At 39.2% G+C, this 19,500-nt stretch overlaps 1 protein-coding gene across 2 annotated transcripts; it reads right to left on the bottom strand.

Moving 5' to 3' along the window:
- Positions 1 to 552: 552 nt before the first annotated feature.
- Positions 553 to 18,513, bottom strand: RNF103 (ring finger protein 103). 2 transcript variants are annotated; one of them, XM_082426933.1, is made up of 3 exons: positions 17,292 to 18,510; positions 14,722 to 14,861; positions 553 to 759 (listed from the first exon to the last, which is right to left on the bottom strand). In XM_082426933.1, exons 1-3 carry the CDS (start codon positions 17,515 to 17,517, stop codon positions 691 to 693), a joined length of 435 nt encoding a protein of 144 aa, XP_082283059.1. In that variant the 5' UTR covers positions 17,518 to 18,510; the 3' UTR covers positions 553 to 690. The 2 variants fall into 2 exon arrangements, with proteins under 2 accessions (XP_082283059.1, XP_082283060.1); XM_082426934.1 differs by lacking the exon at positions 553 to 759 and adding an exon at positions 12,318 to 12,624 and having other exon boundaries at positions 17,292 to 18,513.
- Positions 18,514 to 19,500: the final 987 nt, after the last annotated feature.

Raw genomic sequence — 19,500 nt, 5'->3', positions numbered from 1 at the left:
GAATAAAACATCCAGTCTGCCCTGACCCATGAAGCCAGCGTGGTTGTATTGGAATATCTCAACAATTTTAAGCTATACTCGTAAAAGCTATCTAAGTAAGGGAGCTGTAAAAAGCCCAACACAGGTAGCCAGGAAATAATTAATAGAGAATTATATGTCCCTAAAGTGCTTATGAGAACCACAAATCGTTTTATGGTAGCTCCTTGTGTGATAAATAAGTCCATCCAAGCCATAAGATTAACTAGAACCAAGCTCAAAACAAACAAATCATTTACTTCAGGTTGTAATGAGCGCAAAAATGAGTCCATGGCCTGAAGGGATATAAATTCGCCTGTGTGGTTTCCATACCTGTAAATTCCTTCAGGAGTTCTAAGTATGTATGATGGCATGTTATATACACCAATATCTGCCATATAACTCTTATTGTCCCAATTTTCCACATTCACAAAAATAAACTCAACTCTTCCAGTAAACTTTATGCTTAGTGCAGAGAAGAAAGCTGGGGGCTGGTCAAGGTTTGCAAATAGGTATATTTTTACCCAGTATTGATCACTTTTATTCCATTCTTCTTTCAAACGTTCAGCATTATAAATGGTTTTGATCCGTGAAGCTGCATGAGCAGTTATCCACTTAAAAATGTGCTCTACTTCAATCTTGCGGCCGCTGTATTCTTTAAGCATGACTTTCCCTTTAGAAGTACTTGTTTGTGGAACAGACATAATGAGTGTGGATCGTACCCAGCCTCTTCTCCTGCAGTATCTATAAGAGAGGAGACTGTAAGTAAATAGCTAGGCCGCTAGATGAGCTAGCTTGCTTATCTTCACTGCTGTGCAAACAGTTTGTCTTTTCCCTGATACATTTCCTTAGCACCTGAAAGATACCCTCTCCCCAAAAACAAATTACCTGTAAACAATCAAAAGTAGTACCAATACCTGGCAGTTGTATAAGAGGAAAAGCAAGCTCTCTTTTTATCATATTTTTCGTTTGTATCTCTCTGTTTCTTTTCTTTCTCTCTTTTCTTTCTTTCTTTTTTTTTTTTAAAGAAAAGTGTAGCTTGAAAAGCCTTAGAGCCAAGAGAATCGGCAAGTACTTCCAGCATCTACTATGAAACTACTAATGCATTATGTGCTAATAAGATCCTAAAGATAATAGGAAAATAATTCCTGTTCACAAAGAATTTAAAATCCTATTAAGGAGACAAAAGTATAAAACTGTATATATTCTATTACTAAATAATGTAAAGGAAGTTAAAAAAAAAAGGGAGTATCACTGGGAGTTTGGGCTGGTGAAGATTTCACGAAAAGTTTGGGAATTGAACTAGCTCTCTAAGGATGGTTAGATTCAGGTGGGCAAAGAAGAGAGAAGGAAATAGACTATCTTATATGCTGAGTCCCTGACTTGAATGCCGAGCTCCTGAGGGTAGGAGCCATGCTGTACCCACTTATTAACCCAAGCACCCACCACAATGCCTGACACACACAAGCACTGCCATAAAGTAATCTGCACGAAAGCTCACCTAGAAAAGAGCAAGTCCTATATTTTTCTGTACTCTCTAATCTCTTTAATGAGGACCATGAAGAGGGGTATTTGCAGAGATACTCAGAGAAACAATTTCCTTTAAAAAAAAAAAAAAGTTTTTTTCTAAAAACCTACCATGTGGAGTTTTACAATATATAAATTTACCTCAGTAAAGTTGGAAAAAGGAAAATCTACCATGTGGATACATTTTGTTCACTACAGATTTGTAAGTGGATGGTAATAAATGTTTAATTTTTAATTTTGCTATTCAGAATACTGATGTAAAAATTATAAATGTTATGCTTTACTTAGAAAGTATGGATTATATTTTATTAAATTAAATAAGCATATTATACATTTATATGATCAGATTAAGACAGAAGTCTTGATGTACGTGGCATATGGTTTTATGATGATAATACAATTAATTAATTTTATCTCAGGAATTTCATGATATAGTTTAAGATAAGTGAAGACAACATGTTATGTCACAAAGACAAGGTTAGTAACGACTCTGGGAAACTATCTGGGTGACTCAGGATCAGAGACTACGACTCAGCTTCTTGTTGAGTTGATTTACTTCCATAACAAGATAGATACCATTAATGTCAATATTGCTTTAATTGAAACGGGTTAAGAATTATATACTCCTACAAAATAAAATATCTTCTATTCTGTAACAGTGTATTTGTCCAATGCAAAATAATAGTTCATTGACATGGTATTTCCACCACCCTCCCCCCAAAACAAGTCAACTACATATAGATAGTTGCCTTATTCACATCTTAAATATCTAACTAGCTTTACTTTTCTAATTGCATAGGATACTTGTGATGACACATTTCTACTCTTGGTCATTCTGTTCATCTTTCTATAACCACCTCAGAGAATATTTGGCTTCTGATTTGTGTCATAAATTAAATGACAGTCTTTCAAACAGAAAATTTTACTGTGTAAAACAAGCAAAGTCTTATCTTAGTGCATACATTTCTTCATGGAAGAAAACAAATGTACTATGTACTTTCTTTTCAGTTCAGAACTAAGTGACAGTTTTAAGGTTTATCATTTCACAAGAATTTAAGAGTACCCAGGACAATAAAATTTTGTATGTCATCATGTATCTTTCAAATTAAATAATGTTTTCCAGACTTGAAATCCAACACACAAATAAAGTATACCATATTAATTTTAAAACCCCACTGTTAGACAGAAAAGACTAATGTTCATATCAATATAAAAACTTCTTACTGCCAATTTAAAAAACCTTTTTAAAGGTCTGAGTAAGTTCAATGATGACACCACGAAAATATCCTCTAGTTCTTAAAGTAAACCTTTTGAGATCTCTTAGAGAATTTGAAGACTAAAAATGATTTTTAAAAAAACATGACTAGTGAGTTCTGGCACTCCAGTTTCTGGTAAGGCATACTATATTTAAAAAGCAACCTTGGTATTCTGTTCATAAAATGCTGTTTCTTCAGACAAGGTCATTGGTCTCCTTGGCCTTCCTGTCCTGCTCACCAATCTTCCCTTTACTTTCTTTTCCCTGCTTAGCCCATGGGCACGCATCCCTGATTCTTTCACCATAAGCCCTCCTGGCCCATGTATCACTCAGCTCCTGTAATTCCAGTGCCATCCCACTCTTTACTATCTCTGCCCCGCCTCTCCAACCTCCCGATACATATCCCACATCACTTCCTACTTTCTCCAAAGGTGGGGGGAGAAAAAGAGTAGAGAATAGACCTGACAGGGGAAAGGCCCCTGAGATAGATCACTGGGTTGGGGAATTAGAGGAACTGGGGCCTGGCACAATGGCTGTGTGGGAAAGAAATGAAAACTGCTGCCATGGACAGAGTCAGACACTGTACAGAGTGGGGGTCCTGAATGTTCTTAAGGGGAGCAAAACAGGTCAGGAAAATACTACTATACGATGGGGCCAGCACATCAGAGGCTGTCCTGGAGGCCACGCAAGAGAAGGAACTACAGTCAAAGACAGCAATGTAGGCAGCAGCGTAGAGGGTTTTGCTGTTGTTAAAAATCTGAGATCAAGATGATGACTGAATTATTCAACATATTAAAATGCTTGCTTGCTGAATAACACTATTCTCTGCCCAGTTACACCCTGCATTGACATTCTGAACACGCTTTTCTATTATCTCCCTATTTTGTTCTTCTGTATCTCCATAATCCTCAAAAAAAAAGAAAAAAAATGACCCTGACTAAGCACAGCATCTATGACATCTTACTCTAGTTGGAAGACTTTCCAAATAAAAGGAAACGAACATGACAATACTGAAACTGATACAAGTAACTCTGCATCAAGATCTTCATCTTTGTGATGAAACTAAGGAAGATGACGTAAAAGTGCTTCTTTAATAACAAAAAATTATAGCTGCAGTTAACAAAAAAGCAAAAAGTTGCTCAAAAAAGGTCTCTTCCATCATAAATAAGAGGTGGGATTATCTGAAGACGAAGATGAAGGATTTAGAGGAAACTTGGAGGTAGATTATATGTATCTCTTCACTGCTGCTCAGCTGGTATAGAATCAAAAAGGGCTTTTCAAAAGAAAAGCTAGAAAAATTTGTGCTAAAGTCCACTGGACTCAATTATGACACTTCTGATGCATTTTGCTTTATAAAATTACATTAAAAATAAATTTTAATTTACTATTTCCTTCAGTTTTTCGTGCTGAATCGATCATCTTCACTTTATGTCATGCTTAGTTTCATTTTGAATTCTCTATTGTTATTTAAGAACTTGAGTTAGACTGAAATATGTGTTTGACCTTTATATTTTTGTACATTTCTTTTTACTTGATATTTTCTAATATATTTATAAGTTAGTGTTCAAAATGTATTGTTTAGTTTATTCATTAAAAAAAATAAGTTCTGAATATTATTCAATAAATCAGTGATCTTAATACTGACTTTGGCATGATCTGAAAAAAAAATCAAAACATCAGAACTATCATTTATTCTGGTATTGCAATCACCAGTGGGAGGGAAAAAGATCTTTCACTTAGACCATCTGGGAATGATGGAATAAGACCAAATGCCATTGTCTTTGGTAAACACAAGACAGAAATAAGAATGATTTCCTTTTCATAAGAACATGAACACTTACGCTATCTTGGACATTTCAACCCAAGGCATTAGAATATGATCAAGGTTCTGTGGTGAAGATGAAAATGGGAGCTTTGTGGGTAAATGAGGAAACTAAATGTGAGTCAGGAGACACAAGTTCCCTTCTTATCCCCAACTTTTAAGGAGTCCTCCTACCACTCATCTCAGCCTACACTACAAGTGAGCAAAACAAGGGCAGTGAGGAAAATCGAAGCAAACGTAAGCCTGAAGGAGAAGGGCAGGAGAATCTGAGGTGAAGCAGTGGTGGAGGAGGGTTTTCTACAGCGAATGGGTCTCCCATTGAGACCACATATAACGGACATAGATAAGCCAGGCGTATCTACCTACATTAGAAACTACATAACGTGGGGGCTTCTCCACACATATCATATGCCCCATCCTCAGCACTGAACAGAACATGCTGTACGTGCTAATCTTTTTTTTAAAAATAAATTTATTTATTTATATTTGGCATTGGGTCTTTGTTTGCGCGTGGGCTTTCTCTAGTTGCATTGAGCGGGGGCTACTCATTGTGGTGTGCGGGCTTCTCACTGCAGTGGCTTCTCTTGTTGCGGAGCACAGGCTCTAGGCACGTGGGCTTCCGTAGTTGTGGCACGCGGGCTCAGTAGTTGTGGCTCACGGGCCCTAGAGCCCAGGCTAAGTAGTTGTGGCACACGAGCTTAGTTGCTCTGCGGCATGTGGGATCTTCCCGGACCAGGGCTCGAACCTGTGGTCCCCTGCACTGGCAGGCGGATTCTTAACCACTGTGCCACCAGGGAAGTCCAGCTAATCTTTTATTAAACGTCTACTGAATGGATAATTAAATGAACGAATGAATTCAAGTCATAACTTGGAGGAACTAGAAATTGAAATAAAACACATTTCAAAGAAGAAACAATGGAATAATGAAACAAGAAATAATGTGACAGACTAAATACTGGAGATGATGACAAAAAGAAAAACAAAAATGCCTGCAAAGAATTTCGTCTGAGAAAATGGAAAAAAAAATAGTAAAGGACAGAAAAAGAAAAGGTAGAAAGGGCACACGGTTTACTAAAGAAAAAGATGAATATGAATTTGAACACCAGGTTTAGGGAACAGAGTCTATCTGGGGTACTTGTATGGCAAATGGAAACGAGTGTCAAAATGCAAACTAGAGGTCCGAATTATGAAAGAAGGTTTAGATCAGCACAAAGGTGTCACCTAAAGCCATCAATGTACTGAAGCCTCCTTGGGAAGTAAAATTGAAACAAAAAAGACTGAAGACATACTCTAAAGAGTCACCCCCGTTAGAAACAACATAGAAGAACCAGACAAAAAGAGATCTCAGAGAGAAAGTAAATAACTGCCAGTTATCAAAAACTATTAATCAAATACCTGTGTAACTAACAATGTGCTAAACATGCTAATTAACTTTCAGTTTAAACAGGCTTCTAATACCACTGTCTTTATCACATTAAAAAAATTCTGGTCAGAACTCAAATTCTAAGAATTGCCTAATCAGCTTACCTGGGGTCACTGGAACAGTTAAACGTGCCTGTACGTATTCCAAATCTTGACACCTTTTTCACCATTTTCTCCCAGTGGATTTTACCCACCAAAGGACTTCTGTCATTTGCTATAACCTATTCCCCCAAAAAGAAAAACAGATACTTTAATCACCTAAAATGGAGTCAAACCAACCATTTACATCTATAACTTTACTTTTTTTGAAAAACATATTCTGTTCCTAGGTCTTGTTTACTATGTCATCATATTATCACTGCAATTCTTGTAAAAGGAGCAACTGTCCAGCTGGAAAAGATTTAAAACATTGAATATAGTACATTAAACTCTCACACTCTGTGGTAGTTATGCAGAGGGGGAGTCAAAACCATATTAAAAAGCTAGCCACATTCTCCTCCATGTGGCTTATCCTCTAGAATTAACTTACACAGGAAGAAAATGGCCCTTGGAGTCATTTCTCTGCTCTGAAAAGAAAATTTTAAATAACCCAAATAAAGCTTACTAAAAATTACCACATGTGGGTTCAACGAGTTCAAATTTCACTTTTTTAAAAGTGTAATTATGGAGCCAAGAGTCAAACACATGTTTTCTATTAAACTATGCTTGACTAAATCAACATACTACTACTATGGCATTTTTCTTAACAATCACGAAAGGTTCTAACATATTAAAAAATTACCATTAATAAATTCTACATTCTTGAACTTCTAACTTCAAATTTGCAAATAGCTTTCAAACAGTTAGGATTGGGAGAAGAAAAAAATTTTTTTTTAAATGTAGATTAACCTTCAAAATATGCAGTGACTTTTCTCAGACTTTCTAATTGTTAATACCCTTTCCCTTTACTCCTTATCTTCCTGATTTTAATGAATAGAGATACCAGTAAAAAACAAACAAAAATTATATATTAAAAACAAAAATAACTAAATGGGAACTTAAAGGAAAGCCAAAAGTGACCTATGTCCTCATGAACCCATCTGTTTGATTTACTTTAAGCCCAGGGTATACAGGCCAAGTTTATTTTCATGAATGCTATATTACTGATATTATTTAATTCAAAATTACAGCACAATACTCTGGGGGCCTCTAAACTCTCTAGGAGGAAGGGCCATTTTCACGTTCACAAAGCCTCCAGGAAGTGAAATCCCAGGTGAGTGTGTGCAATGAGTGCCTGGGAGAGGCAAGAGTTGGTGCAAATACCTCACCTCTGGTCTCTCCGCTGGGAAGTCTAACAAATTTCAAGGGCAGCAGGAGGAGAGAACGTGCATGGTGATGACAAGTGACTTAAAGTTCACTTTATGTGCCAACAGATTACTGTCCAATAACCTTTGCCATATATCATTGATACTATCATCCTCATACCTACAGAGACACACATAGGTATGTAACACTTTGTAACATAACTTTGATGCTTAATAAATACATACACAAATATACAATTTAGGGCATTGAACAAATGGTTCTGATAGTACTTTTAAGTGAAAATAAATGGCCTTAACGAGGGAGGCACATGTTATTAAAATGCTCAGACGGTTGAGGTAACCAGGAGGAGAGCAATCTGAGGACACGGTCTTAGTAGGTGAAAGCACTTTCTGAGGAGGTTCACACAGGTTACATTACCCAGTAAGTTCCTGGCTTCCACATTTTTCCATTGTCTAAAGGTGCTTTATAAATTTTATCTGAAGAATAAGGGAGATCAAGCAAGGAAGGCTTTTCTCGTCTCTTCTTTTTTTCTTTTCCTACCACTGAAGAGTTAATATGGTAGTTCTTTTTTCCATCAAGTAACCAAAGAAATCTTGAACTTATTTTTCAGATTACTCAGAAGGATTAAGAAATCTCTGTAAAATCATATCGCTATACTCCCTGGTCTTTGCCCTGTTTTTTTAAAATAACTCCCCTTTCACTCCTATTTCCTGATCAAGGCTGCAAATAACCCAGACACTTCAGGTCTGTATTCATAATGACGCTGTGTCAAGGGGTTAATCAAACGGTTGCTTTAATCAGTGTAGGATTTGGCCCTCAGTCTAGGGGCATCTTTCAGTGAAGATCCTGATCACTGCACAGTCATCCAATGCTAGGAAAGGAAGTAGGAATGAGGGGGCTGTTCCAGGCACCCCTGGTTACAGGACAGACAGCAAAAGTGTGTGAAGAGAGGTGGTGAATATCTCCGAGGCAGGTACATGACAATGTTTAACCCCAGGGCCTTATTTATTCAGCAAGCTATTCCAACATCTGCTTTGAAGAGTGTAGTAATTCCTGACTAAGAGAACCACACAAAAATGAAAAATCCCTTAGGCAGTGCATGAAAGCATTTTATTTGACTCTTTAGTTATATTTACGCAATTAGAAATTGCTTTGTCCAATGTCCTATATAGTTACATTATTCAACTGAAGGTTTAGCATAAATTAAATTTCGTGGAGGCCAAATTAAACAACCACTAAAAATGTTTTAACAAAATAACTCATCTGGCTTGTCACATGGCACAACAAAATACTCTAAGCCTATTACTACTGTGTCACATCAGTAAGAGTTTCCAAGTTATAGCTCACATCCAAAAGCACGCACAGTGATTCTGAATGGCATTCACTCTGCTGGTGAAAGGGGAAACATTTCTCTGCAGTTCACGAAAGATGTTGCATTCTCTGTGGGGAATATTTTCAGAGACTAGAAAAAACTAGATGAAAGTACAGCCTGAGTTCCAAGTCTCAAGTCTGGAACAGACGTGGCAACACAGGCTAGCAGTGAAGCAATCTTTCCATCCCCCTTCCCAGGGTATCTGCCTCTCTAACCAGCATCCCTACACTTGCTCACCATTGTATTCCCTGCAGCTAGTATGGTGCCTAAGTCAGTTGGGCACTTATTAAACATTTATGCTGAATTAAACTATTTCAGCTTTTTATGGTTTAGTAACTCATTCTCTTACTTCTGATTATATAGGTTCTCTAAAGGCTCCAAGTTTCCGATTTCCGTTATAATTAAAGTCCCTTCCCCAGCAACCTGTCATCTGGGATGTTTTCTGACAAACATTAGCATAACTAGTACCTGGCTATGCAACTGCACATCAATGTTCTTGACCCCAGTCACACACAAAGACTTCCAGTTCAGTGTATTTAAAAATACACTTTTTCCAGAAAAAAAACTACTAAGTTTTTCCTAGTACTAATTTTCCTGGTTTCTACTTTATTGTCTAACAGTTCTTTAGGATCTCTCAAGATGGTAGCACCATCACAGACCATCTAAGTGAGCTGGAAAAGGTAATCTATGCTAAGATTTTTTACTGGCCCACACATTTTAGTAAACCAAGCTGCAAGCTGTCTTATGGCACAGACTGTAGGTTATTCGTCTTTTTTGCCCTTATCACAGGTTCAGCTGGCACACATTAGATTTCAACAAATATTTGTTAGATGGTTGGATGAATGGATGAAACCAGTGGTTTGCTGGTAAATGTTTAACAACTAGCTGTCTAGAAGAAAACAGAAGCTCTGATTTCTATCATTTACTTATTTCCTTGGTGTAAATACTCCCACATGGCTGATTTCAAGTTACCAACGTGACATCTCTAACTGTGGAGTTGGGAAGGGATGTTAACAATCGCCCTTCACGAAGCAGTTTGAGCTGGCTCCAGCACAGCACTGGAAGGAACTGAGCTGGACAGTGTGAGATGCTAAGTTGCCATATTTTCTGATGTCAGTCTTGTGTAGTCCAGTTAAACTTACAAAGAAAAACTGGGCCTCAGGTTATTGCTTACTCCCTTCCACATGTATTACACTGGTATAAGAAAAAACCCACACACTTTGGCCTATTTTTTAGAGGTGGGTTTTATTACTAATCAGAACATCTGTCATTTCGCTTTTAATACTGTTAATCCCCATACAACAACATGGAGGCTAAACTAAATAACATAACTCCATGTAAAAGGAGTGTAGAGCTATATTTTTCTGCATCTCTCAATATTTCATTATAACAGCGAGTTTCTACTTTCAAAATCATAGACCACAGGGACTTCCCCAGAGGTCCAGTGGTTAAGACTCTGTGCTTCCACTGCAGGGGGCACGGGTTCGATCCCTGGTCGGGGAACTAAGATCCTGCATGCTGCATGGCATGGCCAAAAAAATAAATCATAGACCAACCCAAATATATATATGCAAATTGTATAAAATCATTAAAAGTGAAGATGAGTAATTGACAAAAACAAAATTCAACATCATTTAATTATTTCTTTGGTAGCCTCACTAGCTTTCTTTATGAGTAAACACAAATAAAAGCTCTTCACCAATACAAAATAAAGGATAAGATGGCTTGCCAAGTATTTCGCCTTTAGCATAGTGTCAAGAGAGGAATAAATAACTTAGAACTTCCCTGAACAAAACTACTGTCTAGGAGTAAAAAATAAACAAGTTTTAAAACAGCTAGTAACTCTTTTCAGCCAAACAGGAACTGTATTAACATAATACTACACTAAATATTGACCTAAAGCTTTACTTTAAATCATATGATGCTTTTCACGGCTACCTCAATTCCACTGATGTTTAATTCCTTATGATGTGACAAAGCCAGTAGAGAACAGATAGCACATCCCTCTTTGAACTTCTTTGAACAAAAGTCAAAATGTAGAAATAGAAATGTTAAGATAAGGATAAATCCATAAAACCCACAATGTACGCTAACTTCTCCATTTCAAAAGCCTATCTACTGGCACTTCCCTGGTGGCGCGGTGGTTAAGAATCCACCTGCCAATGCAGGGGACACAGGTTCAATTCCTGGTCTGGGAAGATCTCACATGTCGTGGAGCAACTAAACCCATGCACCATAACTACCGAGTCTGCGATCTAGGGCCTGTGTGCCGCAACTACTGAGCCCGCGTGCTGCAACCACTGAAGCCCTCGTGCCTAGACCCCATGCTCCACAACAAGAGAAGCCACCACAATGAGAAGCCCACGCACCGCAACAAAGAGTAGCCCCTGCTCACCGCAATTACAGAAAGCCCGCGCCCAGCAACGAAGACCCAACACAGCCAAAAAAAAAAAAAAAAAAAGCCTGACCAAGAATCTTTTGAAAGAGAAGTAACTTCTATTTGTGATGCTAAAAAGATTGGTAGGCAGCAGAATCAAAGAATCCACAAAACTGGAAATAAAGAGCTAATGAAAGATATGAGGTCAGGTTAGGAACAAAGCAGGGAAACTTAGAATGTTAGAAAGAACTGATAGAAAAAAGATGACTTGGTTCTTTCATGGATTACATAGTGTATTGTTGGTAAAGATGTCCCATATGTGTTGCTGCTTTAGAAACTAAAATTAGTTCTTTCCACCTCATATTACAGAGAATATAGGAGAGACACGGAAAAGCTTCACATGAAAAGAAGTGTGCTAACACTCTGCTTTAATGTAAGGATAATTCGTGAGCAGTAATACATCTTAAAACAATTAGGAGAAAGATATGAAGACCATTAACATGTATTATTCAGAAAATAAACTCATGAGTTACCGAGAAGATAGAAATCATAAGGGATACAGAATGAATTAATTAAATTATAGAAATTCATGTTTCATTTTGTAGTGTCATTCCACATGCAGTGTCACCAAAAAAGATAATCAACCTAGATTATCTTTTATTATTACCAACCCATTCCAGAAAAATAATGAACTGACCAAGTGATGGAATAGCTAAGTCATATACCCATTTATTAAAGTCACATTTTCCCCAAATCAGTAAATCTAGACATCCTTTCAATGACATATAAAGTCTAAAGTGCTAATTATCAGTTATATGCTACCTAACTGAGAGTTAGGTATTCATCTGAGAGTATAATTCATCTGAGTAAGAAAAAGATATTGGAAACCTGGGAAGAAAAGAGGAAAGAACTTTGATGTGCTTAAATATTTCTTATCCAGGATACCTAAAATAAATGCAATATGAAGAAGACTGAATTGTTTGGGATCTATGCACCCTCACAGATTAAAAAAACGACAATGATAGAGCAAACTGAAATGAGTCAGCTTCTTTTAAAACAAATAGAAAAGAATGATAATTCAAATTGCTAAAAACTGAATTCTTGAATGTTATCCTTCACAAGAGATGAGATAAATATAATCTGAGCTGAAAGAATGACAAGCAACTGAGAGAGTAGTTATGGTGCATGGGTTTAGTTGCTCCACGACATGTGAGATCTTCTCTTCTGTTTTTAGAAGATATTTTCAATTAAAAAACAAAACAACATGGCCCTCTTTTAGGAGCTTAAACCAAAGTGTCTGTGTTGATTAGCTTAGCTAGTGAGCTCAGAGTGCTGAAGGCACTGTGACTGAGGTTTCGATCTCAATCTTCTCAGTTGTCCTGCCAGAGACTGTTCTTCCAACCCAAGCCAGCCATTTGACAGATGTAAGCCACTGGCCCGAGGGAACACAAGCCAGAGAGTGGTGATCAGTGCAAATCTTGAAGGTCACTGGAAAAATTGTGTCTTACTGCATCATTGACTATTGATGCCTATGAAGTTTAAAAAAACATTTTCAGAGAAAAATAATTCAGTGATTAGAATTTATAATGTTTACATTCACTACCATTCATTACTTGTTTTTCACTTCATTCAAGTATCACCTTATCAGGGAATTCTTTGCCACTCTCTTGTCTCCTTACCCTGCTTATTTTTCTTCTTAGCACTTTCCACTAACTGATATTATATTAAATATTTATTTAGTTAGTGCCTCCCTCTCCCAACTGGAATGTGAGCTGTCTGAAAGAGCAAGGACTTAGCCTGTTGTAAGCTCCTGGTATATCTCCAGAGCCTGGTGTACAATTAACTGCTGAATGAACTGTATGAATTTTGTAACATCTTAAGGGAGTTTAACCCATGCTTATCTTTAATATGACATAGAAAAATAGTAGATCATTTATAAGCCAAGACTATAATGCTAATTAGTGAAGCAGAATGTGTTCGTTGTCTATAGGCAGCACTCTATATACCAAAAGAATTTCCAGACTTTTGACATAGCTTTTTCCAACTTTGGAAGATGTTCAGCATCTTTACCATTCATCTCTATGGGACCGTTCAATGTGTGGACAAACATGAGACATAGGACATAGGGCAGTGGGACTGGCTATTCAGTTCAATCTCAGTAATAAAATTGAAGTTACCAAAACCAATAAGTCTTCTTCGATCAAACTATCAGAAATAAATATCTGGGAAAATAAACAGAATAACTATTTATAAATTAAGGCTTTAAAGATGCTACAGTTTATTTTTTCAATACCAATAATTTAACACAGAAATAAACTAGAATTTGATGGATAATGTATAGACAATACCCATACCCTCCTCCCAGTTTCTCTGTTTGCTAGACTTAAAAAATGCCGAATTAGATTATCTGGAGGGTAAAAGGTCAAACACAATAGGAAGGTTGTAAGTAAAGGAAAGGTCATGGATATCCAATGCAATCACCTGAAGAATTCCCAAACGTCAACCCGTTAGCCCAGTGGACTATAGTACTATTCTATCTTCTTTAGGTGTATATGTATTTATTTGAGGCCATGTGCAACAGAATGTCTATCTATCCACAATCGTATTGCAAATCAGTGACAGGACCAGATCTGCAAATAAGGTGTCTGGACTCAATAGCTTTTTCTACCCTATTTTGCAGTCATTGTTCTCAGAAAGAAATATGAAGCAGCAATTATTTTGTTGCTGAACAAAATATACCCTGAACCAAACTTTGCCAACCCCAGTGTGAAATAACAAGAACACTGGACAAGAAATCAGGGGGCCTGGGATTTGATTCTGGTTCAATAATCATAATTTTAGCTGAATTCATGTTGCTAATTTATTTAATATGTTACTTTAAGTGAACTTATATTTTAAAAAATTTAAATAACGTTAGACTTTCCCTAAGAAATATTTATGAAATTACATGTTCAATATAATATTGATTTTTCTAATTTACATAAAAATACACAAATGATAACGTATGTCCACTCATTTACCATGAGTGGCACATAAACCACATTCTGGGAAGCATAAAAGATGATTTTTAAGGCCCTTCATAGCTCTAAAATTCTAATATGCTAATTAAATCTCACAGTTTTGATAGCGTAAGAGCTAGGGTTTAAAATTATAATCTCATCAATTTCATGAGCAAAGTAATAAGTGCCCCCATCATTCCCCACAATAGTTCTTCCTCTATAGGCACAAAGTTGGCTATAGTTCTTTCTTTAGAAACAAAAATGACTTGGATCACTGAATTAAAAACTGGAGTTAACAAAAGCTGAGAGAAACAGCACAAATCACTAAATAAAAGGAATATATATGTGTTTCTTACTTTATAATGCAGATCCAACAACTAAAATGGATTTGCTTCTGCTGATTCTAAACAAAACAGTCAACCCTCTTTCCCCAACACTTCCCTTCCCCCACTCTTTAATTAATTTTCATTTTTGTTGGTCTGCAAAACCTCTTTAAGGGGACACTGGAGCCTCCCTATGAGAAGTGAGTTATGTCTAAGAAACATGACACAAGTACACAGAAGTGTCACCAGCTGGTGACTACTATTTTGGCAAAAATAATTTCACTTCTATCACTGTTTCTAATACCTGAACCAGCCAGATGCCATCTTTTGTGTCTTCTACAAGCTCATAGAAGTGCATTTCACCACTGAAATTGGTACTAGAAACAGATTCAGATGCTTCTTCTTCTTTGAGTGCAGAATAAAGCTCACCTTCCATCAGGTCACCTGAAGAAAAGAAAAAATAACACTAAAAAGATTGCAAAAATCTCATGTTCCCAACTTCAATGATAAATGCTATTTTATACTGTTAAAAAATTATGTCATTGTACTTTCATTGCACTCTACAGAAAAGAAGAGTAGAACCTGAATACACCTATTTAAGATTCATACATTTAGTAAATATGTAAGAAGAACCTTCTATGTGTCAGGCAAAAATGAACAAAACAGATAAAAATCCATCTCCTGATGGAGTTTATATTCTAGTGGCATCATCACATAATTTATTAGGAAATTACTGAATTTATACCAGCCCAAAAAGCCATCACAATATTATTTAGTTTTTGTCCAGGCAACAAATAATTTTTAAACAGTATGATTTATATACTTCTGACTTACAAGAATTAGAAATGGGTTTGCAAAATTTGCTATCACCACCTGTGTAACATAGCAACAGGGCTTACATGACTTGGAGGTTAGATACAAAAGTTTACCTATAAGAACAAATTTCATATTCATACACAAATTTACAGTGTAAATTTACACCGTGTATCATCAAATAAAAAGTAAAGAAAAACACGTCAAATTATTTTAACTTTTGTCTTAAATGTTAACAATGCAAAAACAAGCACTGTATCATGACAGCAAAACCATTCACAACAAATATTTAAATTATAAAGTTAAATTGCTATACCAAGACCTCTCTGCTATAAAATGTGTGATCTGAGTCATATTTTTGTGAGCTGTGTGTATTCTTTAAATATTATGTGCACTCCTTGTACACTCAAAGTTACAAGTATTTTTAGGCCCAGAGGAAGGCAACACTAAATAAAGGTCACAAGAAAAAAAATGTGGTATCAAATTACTTTACCATGAAAAATGATTTGGCTTGGGCAGTTAAGGTACTTTTCACTTCTAAACCTAGAAAGTTTATTTATTAGAGATCTTCTACTTTACTTTATTCCCCCTACCCTACATGCCAGCCATGGTAGTAATAAAAGTCACCATAAACCAGTCAGTAAACAAGAGTCACAATTTTATGCAAATAACACACAATTTTACGTTTTCTCTAAAGAAAAATGCATCACTTTTACAGAGAGTGTTCCCTCCTCTATCCCAGTAGTGATCTTAACCTTAACCTGTGAATACGTGAGTGCTCAAGTCCTCTGGAGTTAGTATTCTTGTCTAGCATACTACATGGCTATAAGATACTAAATAAGGAAAAAAAAAATTGTCTTGCAAAAGACACAGCTGACAGATATACATGAAACAACAAAAAAAAGATAACTATCAGTTTCAATTGCTTCCTACAGCAACCCAGAATGCCTTTCTCAAATTACAGTACATTCCCCTTCCAGGAAGTGTATCTAAACCAAGATATATTTTGTCCAGGGGTGAAAAAAATTAAGCACATTTCTCACCCAGTCCTACCCCAAAACCAACAGTTATTGAAAATGCATTCTTTAAGATGTTAAATATCTCTTAGCTCAATTCTATCCATATGTCTCAACCCATTTAAGCTGATGCAGCCCGTGTGGCACAGAAGGGAAAAAGTAGTTTACACCCAAGATATAAGAATTAAAAAAAAAATCCTTACAGAAATATAAATAAACTCTTTCGAAACAAACAAGATAGGCATTCACAAAAAATATTCACCTTATTTTCACCAAATTTAAAGTATGAAAAGCTAATACTGTGCCCTGTACACTTTCTCTGTATTTAAACTCATTATTTAAAATCTAAATCTTAGAAAAAAATTTTTCTATTTAATTTTGTATCTATATGACATGATAGATGTCCACTAAACTTACTGTCATAACCATTTCATGATGTATGTAAATCAAATCATCGTGCTATAAACCTTAAACAGCACGTCAACTATATCTCAATAAATGTGGAAGAAAAAATAAAATAAAAAACATATAAAATAAAATTTAAATCCTAGGCCTAAATGCCTCTTTGATATTAAGTATTCCAATGATGTTTTTCCCTCCGGGTAACTTGTTATTACTATGGTGACAAATGCTGCTATCTACAGGCAACGTTTTGGGGTTTCTCTTATATACTTATGAATTTCAACTGACAAATAATGCTTTCCAATTTGTTTGTAACTGGTTGACATTTCCGAAATTTGAGAAAAACCCTCAATTTAGTAAACAACACTAAGAAGCTGCACTTTAAACTGTTATTTTAAAATAACCTTAGGAAGACACACCAACACCCCTATAAATAATTCCAGCCCAGCCTCCTCCCAAAAACTGGGATTTACTTTTTTTTTTTTTTGGTAGAAAACCTGGACAAAGGAAACCCAGGCAGCTCTGGAAGTAGTCTGCTTAACCCTTCCAAGTACCGCCTCATTCTGGGGGACCACCAGGTACGAGGAAGTACGGGTCGTCCCCTCCTCCGAGTGGAGGGGACCCTCGGGGAGCCGATACTCGCCTGACTTTTCCACCAGTTCCCGGACATCCTTCTTCTCGGGTAACCCCGAGTACCCCAGCCCCCGGCACTCCAGAATGGTCTTCAGCTTCTTGAAGCTGAGCGCCACCGGATCCACCAGCTGGGTGGCAAAGATGCCAGTTTCGTACCACACAATGGCCTCAAAAAACCTGGCCAGGACGAACAGGACCAGAAAATAGAGGAGCAAGAAAAAAAGCTTCAGCCACATCTTCCCCTGCGTCTTCGCTCTTTTCAGAGAGCTCAGAACACGAAGGAGAGGAGGGGAGACTGGGGGAGTGTGGGCGAGGGCACCAGCTCGGCGTGGGGTACGGCGCCCGCCGCCGTCACTGCGGGGCCATCCCCGGCGGGAGGCAGGTGGAGTGTGCGGGGGTGAGGAACAGACCAGGAGGGGCAGAGGCGCAGAGCCTCGCGCGGGGCCTTCCAGTCAAGAGGCGAGAAAAATAAAGGGGGAAAAAATTTAAAAGTCCACCCATGAAACCCCGAAAGGAGAGAGGCGCGGGGAGAGCCCGCGGGTAAGAACAAGATGAGGGCCGATTCCCCGGGCGGGGGGCACTGGGATGTGGCGGGGTCGGCCTTCCTGCACCGTAATCTCAAGGGGGGAGGGGGGAGGCCAAAAAAATCATTCAGATTCACAAAGGAAGAGGGGGCCGGGCTGCAGGCTGCGGCCGGAGGGGCGGCGGTCCCGGGAGGCTGTTGGAGTCGGCCGGGCGGAGGCCGGGCTCCCGCGGCGGCAGTCAAGAGGGCGCGGTGCTCGGCGGGGCCAGGCCCGGGGCCCAGCGCCCAGCGCAGGGAGGACCGGCCGCTGCAGCGCCGCGCCCGGCACCCAGGCCCCAGGCCCCGCCGGCCGCGAAGGCTCCACGAGAAGCGCGGCGGGGAACGGCGGCGGCGGCGGCGAGTGCAGGTTCGCTCAGGCCGGCGGGCGGCGCCTTTCAGGCGGGCGGGCACCGCGGCCCGGCCCAGGAGGGGGCGTCGCAGTCTCTGCAGAGGGAAATGGGGCGCGCGAGGCGACAGTCCCGGAGAAAAAACGCAAAAATAGGCCCGAGACGTCTCCCCAAGGGCGGCTGTCGGGCTGCCTCCTGGTCACGCAGCGCTCGCCCCGCTCGGATGGGCGGCGCGAGTCCCGGCCGCCGTCCCCGACACCCCCTCCCCCGCGCGAGGCCGCTGCCGTCGCCTCGGGACTACAGGATCCTCGGCGGCCACGGCCCAAACCGAGACATAACAACTGACGTCGGCGGCGGGGCGGGGCCTCGGGCGGAGCCACAAGGGGAGCGCCCGCGGGGCGGCGGTGGGGAGGAGAGGGTGCTGGGAAGGAAGGGGGCGCCCAAGCCTGGGGGCGGGAGAGCGGCGCGGAGCCGCAGCCTCGACGCGGTCTCCTCTGCGCTCCCGAAGTTGCCTCTCCAGTGTCTCCTCCTCTCTCTTTCCTTTTGCCCTGCAGATGTTTAGTAAGTGATTTTGTCTGAGGGTTGCAGTTAGGACTGTGTCGCTTTGTGTGTTTTTTGGTAAAAATGGGGCAGTTAATCATCCTCTTAAAATAAGTAAAAATAAGAGTACGTGTATGCCAGGTCCCGGTTAACTGGGAAAATTTTGGCGCAGTTGGTTTGAGATGGTAGAAGGTGAAACCCAGAAAACAATGATTTTCCATCTCTAGGTGAGAATGTAGTAGTTTGCGCATTTCTGTGTTGGAGGAGATTTGGTCAAAGGGGGAGGCAGAACTAGGCTCACCCGTCCCTGCGCGTTACAAAGGCCTCCCCACACCCCCTCCTCACCCGTTGCAGTTCCAGTCTCAGGGGCGTTATAAGCCAGGTATCGAAGCGCTGAGTTCCCAGGGCAAAGGTTGTTGGGTGTGGATATGTCCCAGTGCAAATTTTCCGTGCGTTTTCTTTCATTACCCTCTATGAGTGGGGCACCGCCAGCAAGAGGAACTTACATAAAATGAGCAACGTGGGTGAGCACGCAGTACGCGGTTCTGTAGTCATTTAACCCCGGTAGAGCATACTCTTCCTGTCGATCTCTGTGCCAATCTTGAGGGAGAAGGGGATTGCATACATAAAATAAACACGGCTGGCTTCTACCAGACCCCTTGATGAGGAAGAAGAAGACCCAGAAATTACAAGAGAAACGTTAGCTATTGTGCAAAGCTGTCATATGTCCTGAACTAGGGGTGAAAGTTGTAGGAAGAATGGGGGTGTGA

Source organism: Balaenoptera physalus (genome assembly GCF_965194825.1).
Source record: "Balaenoptera physalus genome assembly, chromosome: 15".
Classification (NCBI taxonomy): domain Eukaryota; kingdom Metazoa; phylum Chordata; class Mammalia; order Artiodactyla; family Balaenopteridae; genus Balaenoptera; species Balaenoptera physalus.
This window is presented reverse-complemented; position numbering and strand designations above follow the sequence as displayed.